This window comes from Oryzias latipes, chromosome 10, assembly GCF_053564925.1.
Source record: "Oryzias latipes strain Hd-rR chromosome 10, Olatipes_Hd-rR_3.1".
Lineage (NCBI taxonomy): Eukaryota > Metazoa > Chordata > Actinopteri > Beloniformes > Adrianichthyidae > Oryzias > Oryzias latipes.
Window position 1 is genome coordinate 24101464 of NC_136246.1, and position 22348 is coordinate 24123811.

General features: G+C 41.1%; 1 protein-coding gene across 2 annotated transcripts in view; it reads left to right on the top strand.

Annotated features, from left to right (window-relative positions):
• ppp2r2ba (protein phosphatase 2, regulatory subunit B, beta a) overlaps positions 1–21142 on the top strand; it is a 36283-nt gene extending 15141 nt beyond the window's left edge. The window contains exons 1-10 of one of the 2 annotated variants that reach the window (XM_020706703.3): positions 563–1584; positions 9034–9131; positions 9640–9805; positions 10570–10682; positions 13548–13725; positions 14022–14186; positions 17274–17443; positions 17904–17995; positions 18076–18199; positions 19544–21142. In XM_020706703.3, the coding sequence (XP_020562362.1) occupies positions 1515–1584; positions 9034–9131; positions 9640–9805; positions 10570–10682; positions 13548–13725; positions 14022–14186; positions 17274–17443; positions 17904–17995; positions 18076–18199; positions 19544–19699 (1332 nt within the window). In that variant the 5' untranslated portion in view covers positions 563–1514 and the 3' untranslated portion in view covers positions 19700–21142. Of the gene's footprint in view, positions 1–562; positions 1585–9033; positions 9132–9639; positions 9806–10569; positions 10683–13547; positions 13726–14021; positions 14187–17273; positions 17444–17903; positions 17996–18075; positions 18200–19543 lie in introns of those variants that run through there. The other variant, XM_020706702.3, reaches the window with a different exon arrangement.
• Positions 21143–22348: the final 1206 nt, after the last annotated feature.

The following is a 22348-nucleotide window of genomic DNA, read 5'->3' on the forward strand; positions in this document are numbered from 1 at the left end:
AGATGGGAGACACTGCTGACCACTCAGTTAGATCTAAGAGGGTCAAGGATGACAGAATTTCTCTGCAAATTTCATTAGAGAAGCAGAGGAGTGTAAATAGAGAAACACGTGAATTGCAGGCCTTCGCTCACTCCCCAGCGTTCATTATCTTCCTGCATGGGTGATGCCTTCCTAATGTATTCTGGTGGAGGTTTGAGGGTGATGGGGTGTAAAATAGCATTTGTAGAAAAGCTTTTTTTTTTTTTTAACATCCACCCCCCTCCCAGCCAAATCCCCATTAGTAGAACAGCGGATTGCATGTGCAAATGGTTGCCATGGATTAGACAGTTAATGCATTTAGGACAGGGGGGCTCCACAATCTCTTGATTGCTGCTGCTATGTCTGCAGAGGTTCATGAGGGGAATATATCCAGTCCCTTTGTGGAGGCAGAGAGATTTAGAGAAAAGTGAGTAGATAAGGACAGGGATGCTCAGATTAAAGAGCCAGAGGGCTGCTTGTCTGTAATGGAAATAAGGTATTTCCATAAAATGATACAGAAGGCAAACCTTTGTTTCCATGTTTTGGTGTTGCAAACTTCTGCAGACATGCAAGGTAGAAAAGAGAGGGAAAGTTGAGTCAGTGTGCTGCAGAAATGAACAGATTCCTCTGCAGCATGATGGATCTAGCAGGCTTAACCCGGCACCAGGTTGTAAAGCCGGCGTTACGCTCACAGCTGCGCCAGGAGTGATTGAAATAAATGCGAGGTCTTTCCCGCGTGTTTAGTGGAACATGAGGAAAGCGACACAGTGGCTGCTGCAGGGAGGGGCTCCACTTTGCTCAAGCGCAGCAGCAGAGGAGCACTTCTGTGGACGAAGCGACCGTTGCGCTAAACGGCACTGTGAGTCAGCTGAGCATCTCAGCCAGCGCGACGTGCCATGCCGCGCCGCGCTCCCGGGGATGAATGACAGAAGAACTCTGAGGAACCTCCACACCATCATCATCTCCTCCTCCTCAAAGATGCGGGTACAGAAAGGTCAAACTCTGGAGATCCTGACGAGGAAACGCTGAAGAATCCGCGCGAGCTTGTTGACGCATAATCGCACCCGCCCCGCTGGCACAGGGAGGGGGGTAAATCCAACCAGCCTGCCTAAACTCAAATCCTTCAGAAGATTTACCGGAGCTGCCGCTGCGGATCCATCCTTCCAGAAGATTTCAGTGACTTTCTAAACCATTTGTGGGATATTTGGTGACCATTTCAGAACCACACATTTGGACGACTTAAAAGCGAATTAGATCCACTACTGGGATCGACTCCTTGACTGCGTATACTGTGGGGACATCTTCGCCCATCATCATCATCATCATCATCACCATTATAATCATCTCCCTGACTCGATCCTGCTCGCTTTCATTGCCCCGGAGGTCTGGAGCCATGACAGGCCCCCCGCTGGTTCCACTGGCCTCCTGCTGACGGCACCGGGGCAGGATGGGAGCAGGTCTGCCGCTTTCAGGATCCCAAACCAGCCGATTTATCAATGGAGGAGGAGAGTGACTCTCGGAAAATCAACAACAGCTTCCTTCGCGACCACAACTATGCAACCGAAGGTACTTAGAGCAGATCATTGCGCGCATTGTGATTCCATTTAGACGCAAAAAAATGTAATCAATCACAGCTACTGTAAATGAGAATCAAAAATCACAACTTACATAAAAAAGCGTGGGTGGTTTAGGCGTCACACCTCAAAATTAGGAATTTGGATATATTAAAGGCACATTTGGCAAGATTGCTTTACTGCCAGTATAAGTGGATAGGCGGATTTCCATCACACCCTCTATTTTAGAGGACCGGTGGAATCACAGCACAATGATGAGAAACAAGGGATTAAATCAGATTTGCAAGTGCCTCTGTAATCTGTCATTTTACTCTGAGGTGATGGAAGTGTCTGTTTCTTCATTCACTTGTTGAAAGTTAATGCAAGGAAATGTGGATTCCCATCTGTTTCTTCTCTTTTTACTTTAGATTGCCTAAAATAGCCATGAGCATTAGCAGTTCATTGCAGCTCACTGACCACCCATTTTCCATCTGTTTGATTGTTCTATAATACCTTTATGATCCCCCAAACACCTTGCATAAAAAAGACCATTCAGAGGTAAAACAGTCATTTATCATATTATCACATCAGGTCTAGGCAATTACACGTTTATGGGCATGAACTGCTGTGTGCATGACATAAAAAACACTGCAAGCGTTTAGAATTTAACAGCTTTGTGCAGCGGCTGAAAACTACCCATTTTCAGAGTTGATTTCACATCATCGTGTAATCTTGAAATGCAGCGTACCCTTTAAATATCAACATTTACATATCAAAAGCTACACATGTGGCATTTTCATTGCAGATTAAGCCAACAATCAATATTTTTGTGCACCTTCTTTGATTTATTCTGCACTCAGATTGGGTTTTTACAGATCTGGTTGAGCTTTGTTTGCTATCTTGCTCCTCTAGATGGTTTGAGGACAGAGTAATCTTAAATATTACACATTTTATACACTTATTTCTGCCGTGTACCCCAAAAAAAATGGAAAACATACTTTAAGAAATTAGTATCTCACTATAAAGCAGCAACAAGGATGTTATGTGCATTTAGATCTGGAACTTCTCCCATCTGCATTTAACCCCAATGCTTTTAAGGCCAAAGGAAAATTGAAGTCAGTGCTTAAAAAGTCTAATTTTTATGCATTTATGCTCATTTGCTTTCTATCATCTTCCACAGGAAGGGAAGAAAAATAATTTGCTGTGCTCCTGCTCATAGATGATACCCTGTCATCGTTAAATACACAGTCACAGGTTCAGAGTGAGAGGCGGCAAAGTGGGGGGTTGGAGTGATGGATATCTTTGTTTGATGTGTGAGCTGAAATGAAAAAAAAAATGGGAGGGGGGATCTTCCTCTGCCTGTCTCTCGCCGTCTCTCGCAGTTTTTGCTTCTGATTCATTCATTCATCAGATCTGCTGAGAGTGGATGACAGCCATACAGATTGTAAAAATGTGTCTCCTTATGGACTTTACAGTCGGTGGCCCATCTGTGCTCCTCTCCTCTTCTTTGTTATACTTTATTGCTGCGATTTATGACTGATTGCCCCACTTCGTAAATCCTGGACAAGCGTCCATGCAAACAACTCCTAAGTGATATGAAGTCAGGATGCTGCCGGTGCTGAGATCCATCGTCTATCATTCTAATTTCATCAAAGCGCGCATGCTCCATCTTCCTCAAGACCACACACACACTCCGTCACACAGACACACACATACAGACCCTTGGTGAGTGGTAGTGACCTGCTAGGGATTTCCCTCAGGACATTCTGTCCCACAACAGCAGGACACTATAATGATGTCACACTTTAGTGATGTCACAGATGCTGACCTTTGCTTCATCCTGTGTTTCAGCAGGTTATTTGGTGGTTATGACTTAACTTTGTGCTCACGCTAATGTATGCTTGTCATTCATGGCCAGTCTCCTGTTAACGTGAAAGCTAAGATCCATAAGCATCATTATTATGGAAAAAGCATTACTCTACATGCTGATTTGCATTCTGCATCTACCAGCAAATGACCCGCTCCTTGCTTACAGTGATGGGTTGGATAATTTGTGTCTAACTGTAGCTGCGCATTTATGTTGAGTCGGTGGACCGTTACACTTCCCCAACATTGGACTCAGTTCATTTTCATAATCTCCACTTTGAATGTTTGGATAATGGATGTGATGTCAGATAACTCAACACTCAGTTTAAAAATGCGAATAGCTTATTTTCAGCGAGGCACGGCCTAATCTAGCGTCTACTTTGGTTCTTTATCATTTAGCCACTGAACAATACCATAAGGATCACTATACCCAACATTTTTGTCTTCATCGTTCTCCTCTTTTTGCCATTGTACATCTGTCTCATGTGTTGTGACCTCTCTATCTCCAGAAAATACTCATGCAGTCCTGCAACGTGGAGCTTGCAGCTTTTATTGCCGCCTCTGATGAGAGGAGAGCCGAGCCCGGTCGCCTGTGCCAATGCAAACGGCCTGGGGCCACACTTTAGGACCCCTGCATAAAAAGATTTAGCCCAGCATACCCTCAGGTCCTATCCATTATTCACCAAGAAACACTCCGATCGCAGGGCCCCGCCTAGCCTCACAGTGGAAGAAAGATATTACACGTGTGTGTGGTGGTGGGGGTGTGTGTGGGGTGGTGGTAAGGGCTTATTGGCAAGCTGTGAAGTTGGGGCGAGTCGTACTCCTTCTTCAGCAGCTGCTTTCATCCCTTGATTAGCTTCTTAATAAGTCTGTGGCGCCATGAAATTTTAATAAGAATTTATTAAAGAATACCCGTGGTGTTGCTGCTGTAGGATGGCAACAAAAATGCCCCAGTTCTCCAGTGCAATGCTGCCTGCAGTCTGGTCAGAGGCAGACGAAGCATGTGGGAATGAGTTAGACACAGCCAGCTTGACGGCTAAGCAGAATTTGAACTTTCCCATCCCAGCAGTGGCATACACGTGTTTGCTTTTCGAGGGCGTTCCTGGGTTCTGCCAAAGAACCACTCACAATCTTTTGTCTCAGTAATAGGGTCTCAAGAAATGCAGGACTTCAAAGTGATATTCAAACATCTAATTATGAATTCACACCAGCCTTGAAAAGCTCTAGATGAAAGAGAATGCACCACAGCAGACAGACAGGGTGTTGTTTTGGGAGGATTTTCATAGACCCCAACCCCCAATTTCTGTTTTCAATTTCTAACAGAATCTAAAATAACAAGCATTTCAAATGACTCCTCTCGGCGCTCGGTGTAGAATATGTGAGCGGAGCCGTGGTTCCACCCTCGACCCCCCCCGGCCTCCTCTCTGTGCTTCAGCTTGTCCTGTGTTTTGTCTGCAGTCAGATGTGTGCCACACTGGCTGTGTTAATGAAGTGCGAGAAGTGAAGCAGGAACACGTCTCGCCCGTTTTTCCCGTCAGCCCCCCTGGAGTGCGGGGATGGAGAAGAATCACGCGTACGTGCACAAAGATGCACTAACAAAAGGGGTACAGATATAAAGCGAATAGTGCTATCTGCACGCTCTGTCTACGTCTCAAGGGGGCAATCCTGGAGAAACCAGGTTAATTAGCCTGTTCACTCCAGATCTTTTTAAGAGAGTCATGCTTTTTAGATGAAGCTTCTCATTGTGCTCTTGCTTTCTATACAGCTAATGAAGTCTAATAAAACCATAATGATACAGCATGTCTGGGCACCAGACCTGCAAGTTGCAGGTTTTTTTTCTCAATTCAGACTACTTCCACAGGTTTAAAATGATGTAATCACCCGTATATACACCATTTTTATGAGAATATCTCTGAGATTCATGAGACCTGGATGTTGGAAAATACATGCAAACTAATGATAGTCAGCAGAAGAACTAGACTAGCAGGTGAAAGAGAGTGCAAGAACATACTGGAATTATCCACCGGCTTGATCCTTTGACGCAGGCAGCTCAGCACAAGTGCGATAATCCTTTCCCCTCCACCACTAACAATAACAGAGCTTCTGCACACCAGCACGTTGTCCACGTCTCTCCTGTTGTCTGAAAATAAAGCACCAACAATAGATTGATATACTCTTGTATGCTTGTTTGGTCTGTAGCTATTTCTTGTTGTTGCTTTTTAAAACAAGACAAGATTATTCTCTATGCAGCACATCCAAAGCACTTCTTTTTTTTGTTTTTGCTCAGCCAACTTTTTTTTGTAAGATATCTCTTGGTGACTCTCTCTGTTTTACATTGCCAGTCATTCTCAGGCGTCTATGCATATATTCGATATGCCAAGGGCTACTTGTGCATTGGTTCCATTCCAGAATCAATACATATCCGTGTTTCCATCGAACTGGTTTTAGTGCCAATATTGAACGTTGAATAGGGTCATTGCAGATCCAACCGGCAAACAGAAACAAAAGAGGATCCCTGCCATGCCTGTTTTAATTCAGCTGAACATGCACACATTATAGCCCAACAGGCGTGTCTGTGTTGTTACTGATGATGGATGTGTGTTATCTTGAGAATCCCTCAGATGCACCAAGAAGCGCTGACCTGTCTTTTTTAGACCTGGCCGGTCACAGGATTTATGGGCTTCATCTGGTTATGGTCTGCAGATGAAGCTTTGTCTGTGTATGTGTGTGTGAGGGAGATGGAGAGAGCGTGCTAGCACACATTTGATCAGTTGGGTCTCTGGCATGCTGTTTCTTCACGTTTCCTCATTGGCCTTCTTGTGACTTGTAACACATTTCACTCCAGCAGTCTTTGCCCATCTAAGAATCTGTCTGCAGCAATGTGTTCCCCAAAAATGATTTCCTATTTGTAGAAATGTTGCCATTTAAATTCTATTGGAGGCTGCAGCTGAAAAATGAATCTGTCTAGTTTGAGTTCATTTGCATGTGAAAAAGTAATTTAGGGGAGCATTGCGTTCTGTTGCTGCGAGTTTCAGCAAGGCTGATCATGCCAGCGAGATCATTGCAGGACGTACCGGAGTGTAAACTTGTTCAATGGCGTCCATCAATTACTATTTCTTTTCTGTGACTGAATGCATTTAAGATGAGGGAGGAAGAGGGATGAAAAAAGGAGCACAGGAAGCAGGAAAATGGTTTTGCTGCAAGAATTCTAACTTGTGTTATAGTCCTATTTTTAACCATACCAATTACTTTGGTTTGCATAATGTTGAAGAAAAATTGGATTGTATTTTCAAGAATTATGAACTTAAATCATGCATATGTTTGAATTCACTTGGTAAAAAGTTAAAATAGTGATAACAAAAACAGGATTTTGCATTATTACTAACATGACTCCTAAAATCTTTAAACTATCATGTAGTTATGGGGGCAAAATTATTTTTATTTTTTTATTGGGCGCCTTAAAATGACCACAGTCAAACAATGCGCCATACATTTAAAACTCAGAAACATTAAAAACAGCACTAAGAGGTTAAAACAATAGGTAAAAGGTATAAATAAGTGTCATAAAATAAAAGCAATATCTTTTCTATTCCTTTCTCTTTCCTATTGCGGAACCCTTACTGTATGCTAGTATTATTATTATTTTTTTTTCAATTCCCCGATACAGTGTTCCACATGTTTCTAGCCAGAGGTCCATTCGTTTTCAGCAGAGATCTTGCACTGACGATAAGAACTGCTCCAGCCACCGATCCTCATCTGGCTTGTATGATAGCCAATTCAAAGTTTGAAATGAGGTTTGACGCTCCCTGAACCTGTCTTTTACAATTTCAGCACATCAAGTCCTGGCATTGTTTATTTTTGATAGAACAAATAATAGAAGGGCCCACTTGGTCAGTGTTTTCAGGTAATTCACATTGCTGAACCGGGAATTGACCAAATAAAGCAACACATTTTTGAAGAATGCCCTCACGGCTGCATAGCTGGTGCTAGTCCTGATGGCTGTGTGGCTTCATCTGTCACTCTGCTGCACCCATCCATCTGAAACACTGCACATCTGGACTTATCAAGCCCTATGACCTTTTCCCGTTGCTCCATAATTCAATGTTTGTGCGGTGCAGCAAAACAAAGCCTCATTTTTTCAATTTGTCTCACAGATAATAGATTTTTATAAGACCATGCAGCTGTTTTATCCAAATTCATTGTGTATTTTTTTGTCTTCTAGATATGGTAAACCCTTTGTGTCCTGAGATTAAATTTTGTTCTTCCTAGAAAAACACCAAGGTACTTGGAGATTTTAATCTCGTATTGGGCAAAATTTAGAATCCTCCAAAGCTGTTTTGTTCTCTTGGACAGAAATCATAGGCCAGAACTCCAAAATATGGATTACATCATCACAGTAAGGCATGTTTCCTGAGAACACAGAACAATGTAAAGACATCAGTTAAGAGTTAAACATGTAAAAATGTATCACTTTTACAGATTTGCTCTGCAAAAAAGTTCAGTTTATGATAGTTAATTTGTTTTTTCTTTTATAACTTCAAGAGTTCATCACTTTTGCTGTAGGATATGAGCATTAAAAGAATGATGAAACTGATTACAAAGACTATTGTCTGCTGCACTAACCTGCACCCCCCCGCCCCCGGCATGCAGTCCCAGGTTTTCACTCTATTGCAGCGCTTTCTGTCTGCTGAATTACAGCTAACATCAGCAACTAAGTCTAAGAGCCTTTGGCACACAGTGCCGCTAGAGATGGAAACAGTCTCCATAGCAACACTTCCCTCTCCTGTTCAGAGCTCTGCCAGTAGCAGGTCCACAGAGGGCTTGGGGGGTGGGGGGGGGGGGGGGGGCAGCAAGCTCTCTCTATTTCTTTTTTTGAGTCCAACCCTATTGTAATTATTAAACAGAGGGATAGTTTCTACTGTTGTGATTGTTGGAGGCACTATTGAGCCCAGGTCATTGCAATAAATATATACACCATAGGCTTCTGCTAAATCCAAGCAGATATTTGTGTTTAGGGAGGAGAAGAGAAACTGCTTGAAGAGTACATTTTTGGTAAAAATCATGAATTTCATGCCCCCCAAAAATTCACATACGTAGTATTCTTTTTTTTTAAATTAACTATTAATCTCCACTTGTATTAACTCTATTTCCTGCACAGCGTGAGTCCATATAGAAATATCTGTAATAAACGTGATGTAGCTTCTTACGATGTAGAGCAACGTTAGATCTCAGTCAATTGTTCTGTGGTGAATGATGTTATTATTGCAGATGGAGCACTCTTTCAAAAAGCTATTAAATGACTCAAATCATGTCTTTCAGTTAGAAAAATGGATGAATTATCACACAGTGACTCATCCGCTGGTCTCTCCTAACCTACATTTTCATCAGTATTTGTGCTGAACAGTCAGTCCTCTGTGGATTGGCCCTGAGATTGCCCTCCTCCTGTTCTCTTTGCCTGAGATTTTTTTTTTTTTTTGGAAGTGTCTTCACCAGATCTCATTCAAAGCTCTTTGTCTCTGCATATGCGACTTTGACAGGTTTGCCAGTGACCACAATGACCCCCTTTTCCTTCTCTTGTCTGCTTCCTGTGTTGCAGCTGACATTATCTCAACTGTGGAGTTTAACTCAACAGGGGAGCTCTTGGCCACCGGGGATAAGGGAGGTAGAGTGGTTGTCTTCCAGAGGGAGCAGGAGGTATGAAATGCCAACAGTTTACCACCAGTTTCCTTCTTTAACTGAGACCAAAAACGTTTACTTTGGATTGACTGCTTTTGAATTGGCCTCAAATTACATTATTTCTGGCATTAAATTAAAAATATGTTTGATCAGATTTCTAAGCTTAAAGAGCTTGGAAATGTAAGCATTTAGAAGTGCTATTTCTGCTCTCTGTTCAAAGTACAAGAGTATTAAATTACACCTAATATGCACAAAAAGAGGATTACAAATATGGATTTTTAGATTTTGTGTAATAGAGCTGCAATAAAAATTGATCCAAGGCCAGATAGTTCAACATATGCATAGTCATCTTCTACACTGAGTATTAGAAATGTGTAAAAAAAGACTAAATTAGTCTTTTTTTATTTTCTAAAGGAAAAATTGTAGGGATGAAGATGCCAGATTACCTGTATTGTTCTTTTGTCTTTTGCTCTGAAAAGAGGCCATAATTGAACAAGATTTGACTTTCTTTTTTTCTCTTTTGCAGAGTAAGACACAGCCCCATCGACGAGGGGAGTACAATGTTTACAGCACATTCCAGAGTCACGAGCCTGAATTTGACTACCTGAAGAGCTTGGAAATTGAAGAGAAGATCAATAAAATTAAATGGCTTCCACAGCAGAATGCAGCATACTTCCTGCTCTCCACGAACGGTCAGTCAACAGAGACGGCAAAGCAAAAATCATCATTTTTCATTAGAGAAAAATGAGAAGCTGCTAACATCCCATCCAAACGTGTTTTTGATTGAGTGTGTGAGTGCTTTAGTGTTTTGCTTGACTGCGTGGAGATGCCACCAGCTGAACAGTTTCACATTACGTGCTTCACGCATGGCAGCCCCACAGGGACATGTATCCAAGCAAACGATCAAAGCATGTGCTGCCACGCACACGCTCGCTCAGTGGCTCGGACAGACACATGCATATCAGCAGAGAGACGTCTTGCAGATTGCGGGCTTCATGCATGGCTGCCACAGAAGTGCTCGGAGTGGCTGGAGCAGATGGTGGAGGGTCCTGTGGCGATGGCCTCGTTGCTCTGACACCAATATTCGCAGCGGAAATTAAAAGGGAAAAGGGAAAAGAAAAAGGCACAAACCTGACGGCTGCTGCCATCCACTTCAGTAGACCGAGAAGATGAAATGTAACTGGTGTTTGTGTGAAGCCGAATTGGAAAGCACCCAGATGGCTTTTTCAGACAGAGTGTGCACTGCAGCAGGAAAATGAAGTCAACTTGTACATGAATATCAGCGCCATCAGAATAAAATACACATGAACCAACATTCATCATCCTTGCTGGCCGCTGCCCAGCTACATGCCAGATTGGCTGCCCAGCCCCCTACATCTATCTTTTAGGAAGACCCACTGTTGTGAGTGATAATCACATTTGATTTGTGTTTTTCTGTTTTTCTACCCAACCCCAGACAAGACTGTGAAGCTGTGGAAGATCAGCGAAAGGGACAAGCGTCCGGAAGGCTACAACCTGAAGGATGAGGATGGAAGAATCCGAGACCCATCAACCATCACCTCACTACGGGTAAGAGGGGGGGAAACGATAAAAATCCCTCCTTGCTTAATGCGTTTGTCCTGCTGCATGTTTTAATGGCTTTTGTTTCTGGTGTTTAATATTAGCGGAGGCAGTTAGGTTGAAATTTCAGACAAATCGTGCGTCTTGTGCTACAAGCACCAAATTTGGGATCTATATACCTCTTTTAGAAGAACACGTGAGCCACGAGAAAAATCCCAAATGGTGGCCATTTGTAAAGAAAATGGCTACTCATTCAATTGTTACAAAATTGTGGATGTCTATTGGCACCAGCTTCAACAATATGTTTTTTTCATGCACAAAATGCAGGCTGTAAACTTGGTGGTTCGCACACAACACTATTATGTGTTTATTTCAAAAAATGCACAATTATTTTAATAACCAGCTCCAGGAAACAAAAGGCATGTGGTTGGGTTTCTTAAACATCCAAGGAGGTAAAAGGTCCAGATACTTACTAATTACACAATTTGTAAAATACTTGACTTTTTCTCATCTCATTATGTAAAAAAAAAAAAATCTTTGTTTGACTCTAAAAAATACTATCTAATTCACTAGTTAAGTTTGTTCCTTAACAGCAAGTGTTTTTCATAAAACACATTTGCTGATTTGGAGCATTAATGCAGGTATGAGTGTTTTTGAGACCCATCTGTTTGCAACTGGTCATTAACCTGAAAAGGGTCACAGGTTTGTGTCTAATAGGGCTGGGTTTGCAAAAAATCAATGAATTGAAAAAAAACAACTGCTCCACATTAAGAAAATGCAGTATGGATTCATTGAACCCATGAATTGATTTGCCTTTAAAGCCACTTTCCTGTAAAATTTTTTGAAATGATAACAGAATTTTGTTAGCTTTTAGCTTTAGATTCAGAAATCACACCATAATTCTGTTTAAATAGTTATTTGAAAACTGGATGTTCGAACCATGCCATCGTTAATCTGTCATTATACAATAAACTCAAAAGTTAAAAGTTTTAGTGCTTTAACATAATTCTACAAGTAGTAGAATTCCATTTTTACCTTTTTTAATACCATATAAGGTTTATATTTTTGTTTTATGATACTCGAAGTCTTAAGATATTTTAGAAATTTTAAATAAAATCTAAAATATTAACATAACCTTTATTTTATGCTTTATCCTCATGGCGCCTATTGATGCAAATTTGCACCAAACCACTTGTGCTCCAAACCAACCTTAATTTAGCAGCTACACGACAGCAAGAACATGAATTAATTTTTCTTCATGGCAGAAAGACATGAAGGGTTAAGTTTTCTATGACAAATTGAAACGTGATAGTACTACATTTTAAACTTTGGTTTGCTTTCAGTTAGTGTTGGTTTTATTTTGGGAATTGGGTACGCTCCCAAATAGCTTACCCATATAGCGTATCCCATATAGCGTGTTTTTGAATAAATATTACTATAAACTGATAATCTAAAGTTATTTTTCTATTTCATGCTAAAAAATTGGTTTAAAAATGCATTAGCTTGCCTAAAAAATGTTGCTAATAATGTGGAATGCTGTACAGTTTGTCACTAACAAGCATGTCTCTTTGTGCACTTCATGAGTTAAACTGGCTGCAGAAAGCGCCAGTGAATGATGAGCAAGTTCAGTGAAAACAGACAGTGAAAACCATGACGAGATCATCTTCTGCTTCTCACTCATTCTTATCACTTTGTTGTCTTTTTAATTTTCACAGAAAGGAGGTCGCACACATGGGACGGAGCTCTTGTAGATTCATGTGTGCGTGCACGATTCTGCCATTGTAGATTAGTGCTGTGTTCAGCGTGTCTGTCGCTCTTTGTCTGGCCGGCCAGGGAATCATAGCAACCTGGAGGACAGGCCAGGACTGTGGCAATCCGGTTAGAGGCTGTGAAGCTCTTGAGAAGGAGGGACAAAGAAACACTACAGTACACCAAATTAATAAGAAAAACCATTGAACAATAATGTTTAATCTAATGTTTACTACTAAAAGGCATTTAGAATATGCTTTCAGATGCTTTTGGATGCAAAGGTGCTTGGAGTCAGTACAGAGGAGGTGCAGGGGCAGTGTCACCATTACCACTATGGGTTAATAGGGTCCATGTCTCTCTGGACACTACGGAAGGGCATGAAAAAAAGTGACACCCACAGAGATACAGCAGCCTGCTGGGCTGCCGTGTCTCTGTGAGTGCCAGCAACCAACGAGAGAAAAAAGGGAAGACGCAGTCGAATTTGCTCTTCTGGCTCCCTCCCCTATCTTCTCTCTTTGTCTGGGTTTTATCTGGCCAACGGGGGGCTGCATGCAGGCTGGTGCGAAGCATCTTTGAAGCCCCGCTGTACTGTACAAACTGTGTGCTTGTGTGTGGGCGTGTTTGAGCCTGTCTTAATTCTGTGGAGTTCAGTCATCGTTCCATACCCGGGTCTTTTGATGCCTGCGGGCCAGCTATTTTTCCTCTTTTTTTTCTGTGGCACACACACACAAACCGGAAACCAGGGGTGGCTTATTCAGCAGTTACGGGAGGAAAGACAGTACAGACTGTCCACCTGAGTGGTGGTGTAAAGAACAGACACAGGGTCTCTCTGAACCAGCTCATCAAACAGTCAGGGAGCCCTTTGTTTTCTGGCTGTTCCAATAAGAATTGTGCAATAAATGTCAGATGAAATCCCTGGAGTCATCTGCGTGGTTCGCACAAACACACATACAGATGCCCAGAGATTTAGTATTCATGCACACAAGCAATCATAATAAATACCCTTTAACATAATCCAATACATTTCTGCAAATGTCTGCAATAAATCAAGTAAAATGAGCCTTTTTTTTCAAACATTTCATTTTTCTAGACAATTCTCTCTGAATGATTCACATTAACCCTCAGGTGCCAGTGCTGCAGCCGATGGATTTGATGGTTGAGGCTACAGCCAGACGAATATTCAGCAACGCCCACACGTACCACATCAACTCCATCTCGGTCAACTCAGACCTACAGACCTTTATCTCCACTGATGACCTCCGGGTGAACCTATGGAACCTGGAGATCACTGACCGGAGCTTCAGTATCCTCTTCATGTCAAGATGATTTATTTGTAAATTGATTCTTTAAAATGCTGGAAACACAATGAGAACATTTCGATGAATAGCTACATTATCTTAAATAATATTGTTCATTCTTAAGCGTATTTGAGGTAGAAATAAAGCGTTCTGCCAGTATTTGAACTACAAATCTAGTCTAAATTCTTTAAAAAAATCCTTTTTCTTTTCCAGAGCTACTTATTTATTTTACTGTCTTATTAGACTATGGATGCGTATTCATTCCCTTTGAAAAACACTCTTTCCTTAGTGCATTTATCAGACATTGTGGACATCAAGCCAGCCAACATGGAGGAGCTGACGGAGGTAATCACCTCAGCTGAGTTTCATCCCCAGCAGTGTCACACCTTTGCCTACAGTAGCAGCAAGGGCTCAATCCGCCTGTGTGACATGAGACTGGCTGCCCTCTGTGACAAGCACTGCAAATGTGAGTATCCACGACGACAGCCATTAATTAGTGTTGCCACTGAAACTTGAAGTAGTTCATTCTGCAGGACGTGTTTCTTTGTAAACTTCCTATTTTTGCATGCCTTTCAAACTTCTAGGTTTCTTTTTTTCTCTTATAGACAACATTTTCAGAAGAAATGTAATCTAGTCTAAAATGTTTTTCTTTTCTAAATAAGTTTGAACGCCTTCTTGGTGCCATGTGGGTTTCAAGATGAATTGGCCTTTAATTAGTATTCTTAGCTTGGTCAGAATAACCATTCTAGCTCTGCTATCTTTTTATTTAAATAATTTGTCGTTAATCCTAATTTACTTTCATGGTATTTTGTTCTTTATTGCTAGTTATTCAAATTATAATCTGACCAAACAGATGCCTCAATAAAAGTATGTGGTGTTCGCTGGCCCCGACATCAAACGTTTGATTGACAGATTCATTCAAGCCTGCTATTAAGTGTTAGGGGTGTTGACTTCCAACAAGCTTGTTCTTGACTGGTGAGTGTGGTTGCCATAGAAACAATGACTCAGACCATTTTGGACCAATCATTAAATTTTGGAGCAATCACTACTTACTGACTTCGTCTAGGTCCGGCATAGCCAGATGGAAGAAATGGTCACTGAGACAACATCATTTTGTTGGAGCCAGAAGGAAAGCGTTTTCTATAAATGATGTCACACTCACTCAGTCTAATTCTAATGTAGAGTCAATGATTGAAGTCATTCCAACCCTTTAAAATATTCATAAGGAAACAACAAATCTTTTTTATTTATTTATAATAAGCTACTGACTCTTTTTTTGATATGCACAGGGGTATGTAGTTCCATGTGCTTTATTCTTTTTCTTTTTACCATTATTGTTTTATCATTCTTCTTCTTGTTATTATTCTATTCAGTTTCATATGAAATATTTAATAAGCGAAAACAACATCATAAACAACATTTTATAACATAAACTGAAGTAGCATCAACCAAAACATGAAGGAAAAGGACAAAAATGAAAAATATATAAATCATATAAACAGTGTCCCTTCCCTATTTTTATTCATTTCACAAGTAAAAACCTCTATTAAGATACATTAAAACTAACTTGCTACCAAGAATGACTATTTTCACAAAAAACTATAACATCTTTAAAAAAAAATAGTTCTTCTTTTGTTCTGAGTTCATGTAGCTCTGAGCCCCCCCTGCTCAATATGCCACCATTGATAGCTTATCAGTAAAGGTTGCAGCACATAGAAGTAGCAGGCAGTCTCCTCATGGTCTTAACATCGCATGCACATGCTTAGGTTGGATGAATAATGAATACATTGACATTTTTGGTGGGAAATCAATGTCTTAAGAGCAATTGCACTAGTCTGTCACGAACACACCTAGTTGTTCAATAATGTCACCCATTTCCTCAGACATATTGATGCTTCCAGTGAACCGTGCGTTAACACGGCCTGTTGAATTTCACATTAGCATCTAAGTGTCACCTGGGGCGATTCTTGTATCTCGCCTAAATGTTTGTCAATGCCCCACCATTATCGGATAGCTGTTTACTGTCACTTTGCTTAACCTCACACAAGTTTGTATAACTTCAAATTAACCAGTTACTTAATTGTTATTTTGTCTCACTGAAGCCCAAACCATAGATTTTAACCCAAATCTCGTATAAATAGCATACCTCCAGACATGACTGACCTTATGCCTTTGTCGCTACCTGATCTAACGGTTCCCAAATCAGTCCCTGCATGCGTGAAAATGCATCTTCTCCACTAAAGCATTTTACGACACTTACCGGTTAAAGTATGTCTTGAGATTGTAATAGCAAACATAGCCTCTTAACATGTGTAAAGTAATGACTATTTTTTTTGTTGTTGTTGACAATAAACGTGACTCATCAGGACTCCATGATCCTTACTGTGCATGAGTAAAATCAGATCGCACGGCTGAGTCTACCTGATCTGTACTGCGCATGTGCAAATGTTTTCTTCTTTCATGCAGTGACGTAAGATCAGGTAGCAATAGTCCCAAAAACCTGTGAGACTGTCAGGATTTTGGGACCATCAGTTTGATGATGATTTAAGAAATGGTCCTGAGATTGTAATAAAAACACACACATATGCAAACGCAACACAGAGAAAAAGCAGGCAGGTTCTAGGGTGAGCTTCAGAACACATCCGCTCATATCAGCTGTCTCCCTGCATGGCTCAGGGGACACACACACACCAGTTCACAGACCTCATGTATATGGACATCTCAAATCAACCATCACTCTAAATCTCCCTCCACACCTCTAAATCCTGGTGGTTGCAGTGATGGATGGGTGGATGGTTTAGGAGAGCATTGCCAAAGCATTGAGCCTCAGGACAGAGTGAGAGGGACCAAACGAGCCCCCCTACTAACTCCCTGGAGACCCTATTATACACCCCTGCAGCGGGCGGGCACGGGCCCACATCCATGCATATATACATGTGCACATCCCGTGCGTTCTCAAACCTTGGCGCACACACAAATCTGGCAGGGCTCATATGGGCCCAGCCCTTTTGACATTGATTTGTTTTTCTTATCCTCCCCCCTTATCCCTCATTTTTCATCTCTCACTCCGCATCCCTAGTTAGACTCCCCGTTGACACATCACAGAGCAATTCTCCAGGCCTCGGCTCAGGAGCGGGATTAGGTGGAGGGTTATGGGGGGGCATTTTCGGAGAGATGGAGAGGCGAGCGAGGAGGAAGGGTGGGGAGGAAGGAGGAGCAGGAACAATAACTTGACAGCTAACGATGGAATGCCCGGCTCTCCTCCCCTGTGTACCGGCCTGCACACAGATCAGCAGCTGCCAAAATCAATATGCATCATTCCCAATATTTACCCACCATGTTGACCGACGATTATCTCCCTAATTCCTTGAAGAAATGCAGCTGCAATAGCAGTATCCCATCACTGTTGTTACTGCCTACATGGGTCACAGTAATCCAAACCCAAAGCAAGCTTGCTTTGTGACTGAAAGTGCCAAAATCTTAGACTATAAAGATTTCCTTTGTTGCAAAAGTGGGAAATTCCAATTGTTTTGTTGTCATCTGTTGTTTCCAGACTTTGAAGAACCGGAAGATCCAGCAACACGCTCTTTTTTCTCTGAAATCATCTCATCTATCTCAGACGTTAAGTTCAGCCACAATGGACGCTACCTGATGACAAGAGATTACCTCACCGTCAAGGTGTGGGACCTTCAAATGGAGAACAAACCCGTTGAGACCTACCAGGTTTGTGCTTCTCCAATTTTCTTGTTCTGTCGTTGAAGGCTGCCAGTGATCCAAAGGGATTTGTCGGCTAACGAAGTTGATGAATGACATCCAGGGCTTAGATTGAATCAAAACTTATTGATTTGAGGCTAATCACTCAACATAGTCACACTGCCAATCTATAAGCTTGTCATCTTCAGCAGTTGGGTTTATTCAATCAGAAGGATATTGTGGAAGCAGAAGCAACCTTCAGGGTAGAAATCTCCCACTGTGGTCATCAGGGTTAGAGTCACTGTGTCTGATCAAGGAAAGCTATTTTAGGGCAGGTCAACCAGCTGGACTCAGGGGATGCTGCCTTCACCACCACCTGCTGCCTAACATCCTAGTGCAGATGGCTCTGTGACATACCGTTTTCCCTGAAGACAGCAGGATGGATCTTGAAGGTTTGATGGCAACTAATTATAAAAACCGTTTTTTTCAGGTTCATGACTATTTACGAGGCAAACTTTGTTCTCTTTACGAGAACGACTGCATCTTCGACAAGTTCGAATGTGTCTGGAACGGCTCAGACAGGTTAGACCTCATTTCCATCCGTCTATTGATCGTCTGATCTTCTGTCCGTAACTCTACTCTCTTGCTTTTTGCTTTCCCAGTGTCATCATGACTGGCTCGTACAACAACTTCTTCAGAATGTTTGACCGTAACACAAAACGAGACGTCACACTGGAAGCATCCAGAGAGAACAGCAAACCCCGAGCTATTCTGAAGCCTCGCAAGGTAGCAGCAATGAATTCACTGTTAACCTGATTTAAACTGGATCAGAATTTCTTTGATATATACACATCTACAACTGACCAGGAGACAGTTTGACTTGAAAACTGCCACAACTATCAAAATATAATTGCAATATTTTCATTTAAAAAAAAGCTATTGAAACAACATTTGGGTTAATTACATGCTATGTCTTTTTTTTTTTAATTAACAAGTCAATGTTAGGAACTTATTTCCCTTAAACATGATTAAAAATAAAGTTTACAATTAACCACTGCATCATATAACCATAAACCATTACAGGTGATTATCAGAGACAAAGATTTAATAATACTTTAACGTTTGAATAACCACATTTCTAGTTTAGATAAGGGTAAAAAAGAAATTATCAGAAGTCCTCTTATAAGTGTTTGATCAGGAACCAGTGGTGTAGGACCTAATATGCAAGAGACCAGGCATGCTGGCAGGAACTATAACATTTATTAAATAAACTCAAGCATGGTGAAGAAAAACCCCACGGAGAAACAAAAGTGAGGCAAAGCAAAGCAGATGAACTGAAAAGCAGACCGTTAAATATGCAGAGAGGACAATTAACTGAAATGAAGACAGCTGTGGATCATGATGAACCTGGAACTGGCGTGACTGACAGAGCAGCTCAGAACATGACCAAAAAAAACAAAAAAAAAACAAACTTAACCACAGAATTCTCACACGTTTGGTAAAGCAACACTATCTAATATAATAGTGGCTATTTTTTTTTTTATTTCACTTAAACGCTTTCCTTAGAATAAGCTCCGTTTGGGATCCATGAAACCAAATGTATGAGAAGAATAATAATGAGAAATTTGTAGCCACATAATAACTACCAGGTGATTTGTCATCAAAACTATTTTCAGAACATGGTTTTATACTTCTTAATTAGCTGACAGTTGATCCGTTCAGGATTAAATCTAATAGGACAGGCGTTAGGAGGCAGTTGTTTTCATATGTTTTCAATGACAACAAGGAAGTTTCATTTGTAGAAACCAAGTTTTGATGTTGATTATGTAACTTGAAGATGCTCCTTACGTTTTGTTTTTTTTTATATTAGGAGCAGTTTGGAGTTAATTAGTTGCTTCTCTGCACTCATTACAACAGCATGTGGAGTGGTTTTGTTCGTAGATAAAAGCTAATCATTTCCCCTTAAATGTGTACAGATAGACTCAAAATGTATTTTTTAATTTTGATTGAATACACTGCTGTTTGTTCTTATGTCATTTATTATTATTTTCAGCAATTTATTTAAAATGGAACAGTTTCTAAAAACACAAAACAACATTTTTCTTCTCTAACTTCATCTGTTACATCCAGGTGTGTGTGGGTGGAAAACGCCGTAAGGATGAGATCAGCGTGGACAGCCTGGACTTTAGCAAAAAGATCCTTCACACAACATGGCACCCATACGAGAACATCATTGCTGTAGCCGCCACCAACAACCTCTACATCTTCCAGGATAAGGTGAACTAAAAAGGCCTTGAGCCTGAGCTCAGCACCTGTTGAGCCGACTATCCAGTGACTAAAGACGACAGCATGGATGATGGGAAGGACTGACGTGAAGAAAACCCTTCATTCCATCATTTCAGTTCCAGCTCAGTTTGCCAGATGGATACATAAAAGGACGGAATGCAGGAAATTTATGCAACCTGAGGATTGCTGCATGAATTCTGTCATGAAGCAGCCCTCTAGATCCTTCAGAAAACGGAAAACCTGAACAGAAGACACAGAAACCGAGCTACCATGACGATGACTCTTTGTCATGAAGCAACAGTGCCCCCTTGTTTTTTGTCAGTCTGCTCATGCTTCACCGCATGTGATGAACCCTGCAGCCTCTGATGGAGGTGAAGTCGGACAGCCTAACCTGCTGGCTTTTAATCATTGACCCGCTTTTTTCTCCAGTGGTGCAGGCCTCATTTGTACCAGTTTTGTGTCTCCTTGTCGAGACTGATGTGGTCGGTAATGTGAACGAAACCCTTAAAGGTTGTGTCAATTGTTTAATTTAATGCTGTAGTTTTGTTGAGTCCTTCTCTCGGTCATTGAGTCTGTTTAGAAGCTGTGGTGCCTTCTTTTGGTGTGTGGGTTCGATGTCGTAGGACTGGGCATGGGGAGGAGGGGACTGTGTGAATGTTTAAAAAAAAAGTTTGGACTTTTCTCCTTTTTTCTTTTCTTCTTTATTCTCTCTTTAAAGGGAAAATGTCAACAGAAAAGCTCCAAAAAAAGCAGCCTGAAGCACTGTAGTCAAGATTTACCATAGCACCTGATTAAATGCTTTTGAGCTCAGGTGATTTGTACAAAGCTAAAATACAGTCTGTCTGATGTCACCAGTTTGCAAAAGACATGAAAATATTGCAAAGTTGTTCTAAAAACAAATACAGAATCCTAGCCTCATGTTACCTTGTTTGTATAGTGCGGAAAACGATCTGCAATTTCAAAACGGATCCGATCAAACTGTTCAACCTAACTTGCAATTACAGTGTTAGAAGAGCACCTTTCTGCATGCGGCTGATCTGGCTCCGATTAAACTGTCAGTCTGCATACGGTCACAAACATCTACAGGTTATTTGAGGCGCTATGCAGCTAGAGGGTTATACGGTGCAGCGGCGGGTTGTCTCACAACACTCGACTCAAACTGTTCAGAGACAGATGCTTGTCTCAGATTGGTCACAGGAGCTGACTCTCCCAAAGCAAGGCAGTCAAAGGTCTAACTGAACTCTCTGAAATCAGGGAATAAGTAAGTGTGATTTCTTTAACTGTAATATCTTCTAAACAACCTCCTTTGTGACTCTATCATTGAAGAAGAAAAAAAAAACTTTTATAGCTCAGAATGTATTGAAATGCAATGAAATACCATGCAGTCTTTATGCTTACTGGACTTTCTTTGAATAAAAAAAATAATAAAGATGTGCAAGCTCACTTTCTGTCCTTCTTGGACTTCATCCGTAACCATTTGTCACATTCGAACATACAGGTAAGTCTTAAAAAGTTCTCCCTACCATGACAAAGGTGGATAAAGGTGGAAAGATTTCATGTAATCCATGGACACCAGTGAGGTTCACAAATCATTGAAGAAAAAAGGTTCAGCGCACTGTCTAGTGGGTCTAGATGACCCCACTCCCAATGTTAAAGTGCCTAGGATAGCACAAGGGTTAAAGGGTTCCAGTCTGAGTAAGTAGGCCTTGAAATCACATGAGAGAGTGCTGACCTGACAGATCTTTAGAGGACAGTCATCAACACCATTCAGGAGGGAAAACCCCAAAGATACGTTGCTGAACCAGCTGGTTTTCCACAGAGTGCTGTATCCAAGCATATTAAGAGATAAGTCAACTAAAAAAAGAATTTTGGTAGAAAATGATACACCATTAACAGGAATAACCACAGCCTTGAGAAGATTGTTGAGAAAAATCTATGTGAGAATATAGGGGAGCATCATCAAGAGTGGTCTGAGCAGAGCAGACAAAGAAGAGTAGTAAAGGTGGGCTACAAATGTGGTATGCCTGAAGCAGAAATCATATCAGAATTGTCTGGATGACAGGAAAATACCTAAACCGGTGCTTTGATGTTCCAAAATTAAATAAAGTTATAGATGAAGTTACCTGGTCTGAAACCAATAGAAAATCTACAGGCTGTTTCCAAGAGGAAGTTGACAGACATCCAACCCAGCAATGTAGATGACCTTACAGCAGCAATCAAATTAGACTGGACTTTCTTTACAGTTCTGAAGGGCCTCAGGCTGATGGCCTCCATGTTAGGAGACCCAACATTGCCCTGAGTGCATACAATTGAAAATGATTCTCAGAAACCTGACATTTTCACTGAAAACATCCTTTTTAAGTGGTCTGTGGCGATGTTTTGATTCTCTGAGAAATAGAATCTAAAGTCTGCTTTATTTGTGGGCCATAATAGACTTGTACTATTTAAATGTTTATATAAAAATCCAAAATAGGATACAGGTTTTACAAATTTAGTTGCCTGACAAAAAAATATTCAACTTTTAAGATAACTTTTGAGATGTACCTGCATGTAAGATGCAGTACATTACATTTCTTTATTTCACTGTGTGGCCTGTGGTGTAACATCGCCCTCGTGTGGACAAAAAGGGAAGCAGGTGAAGTCAGTTTG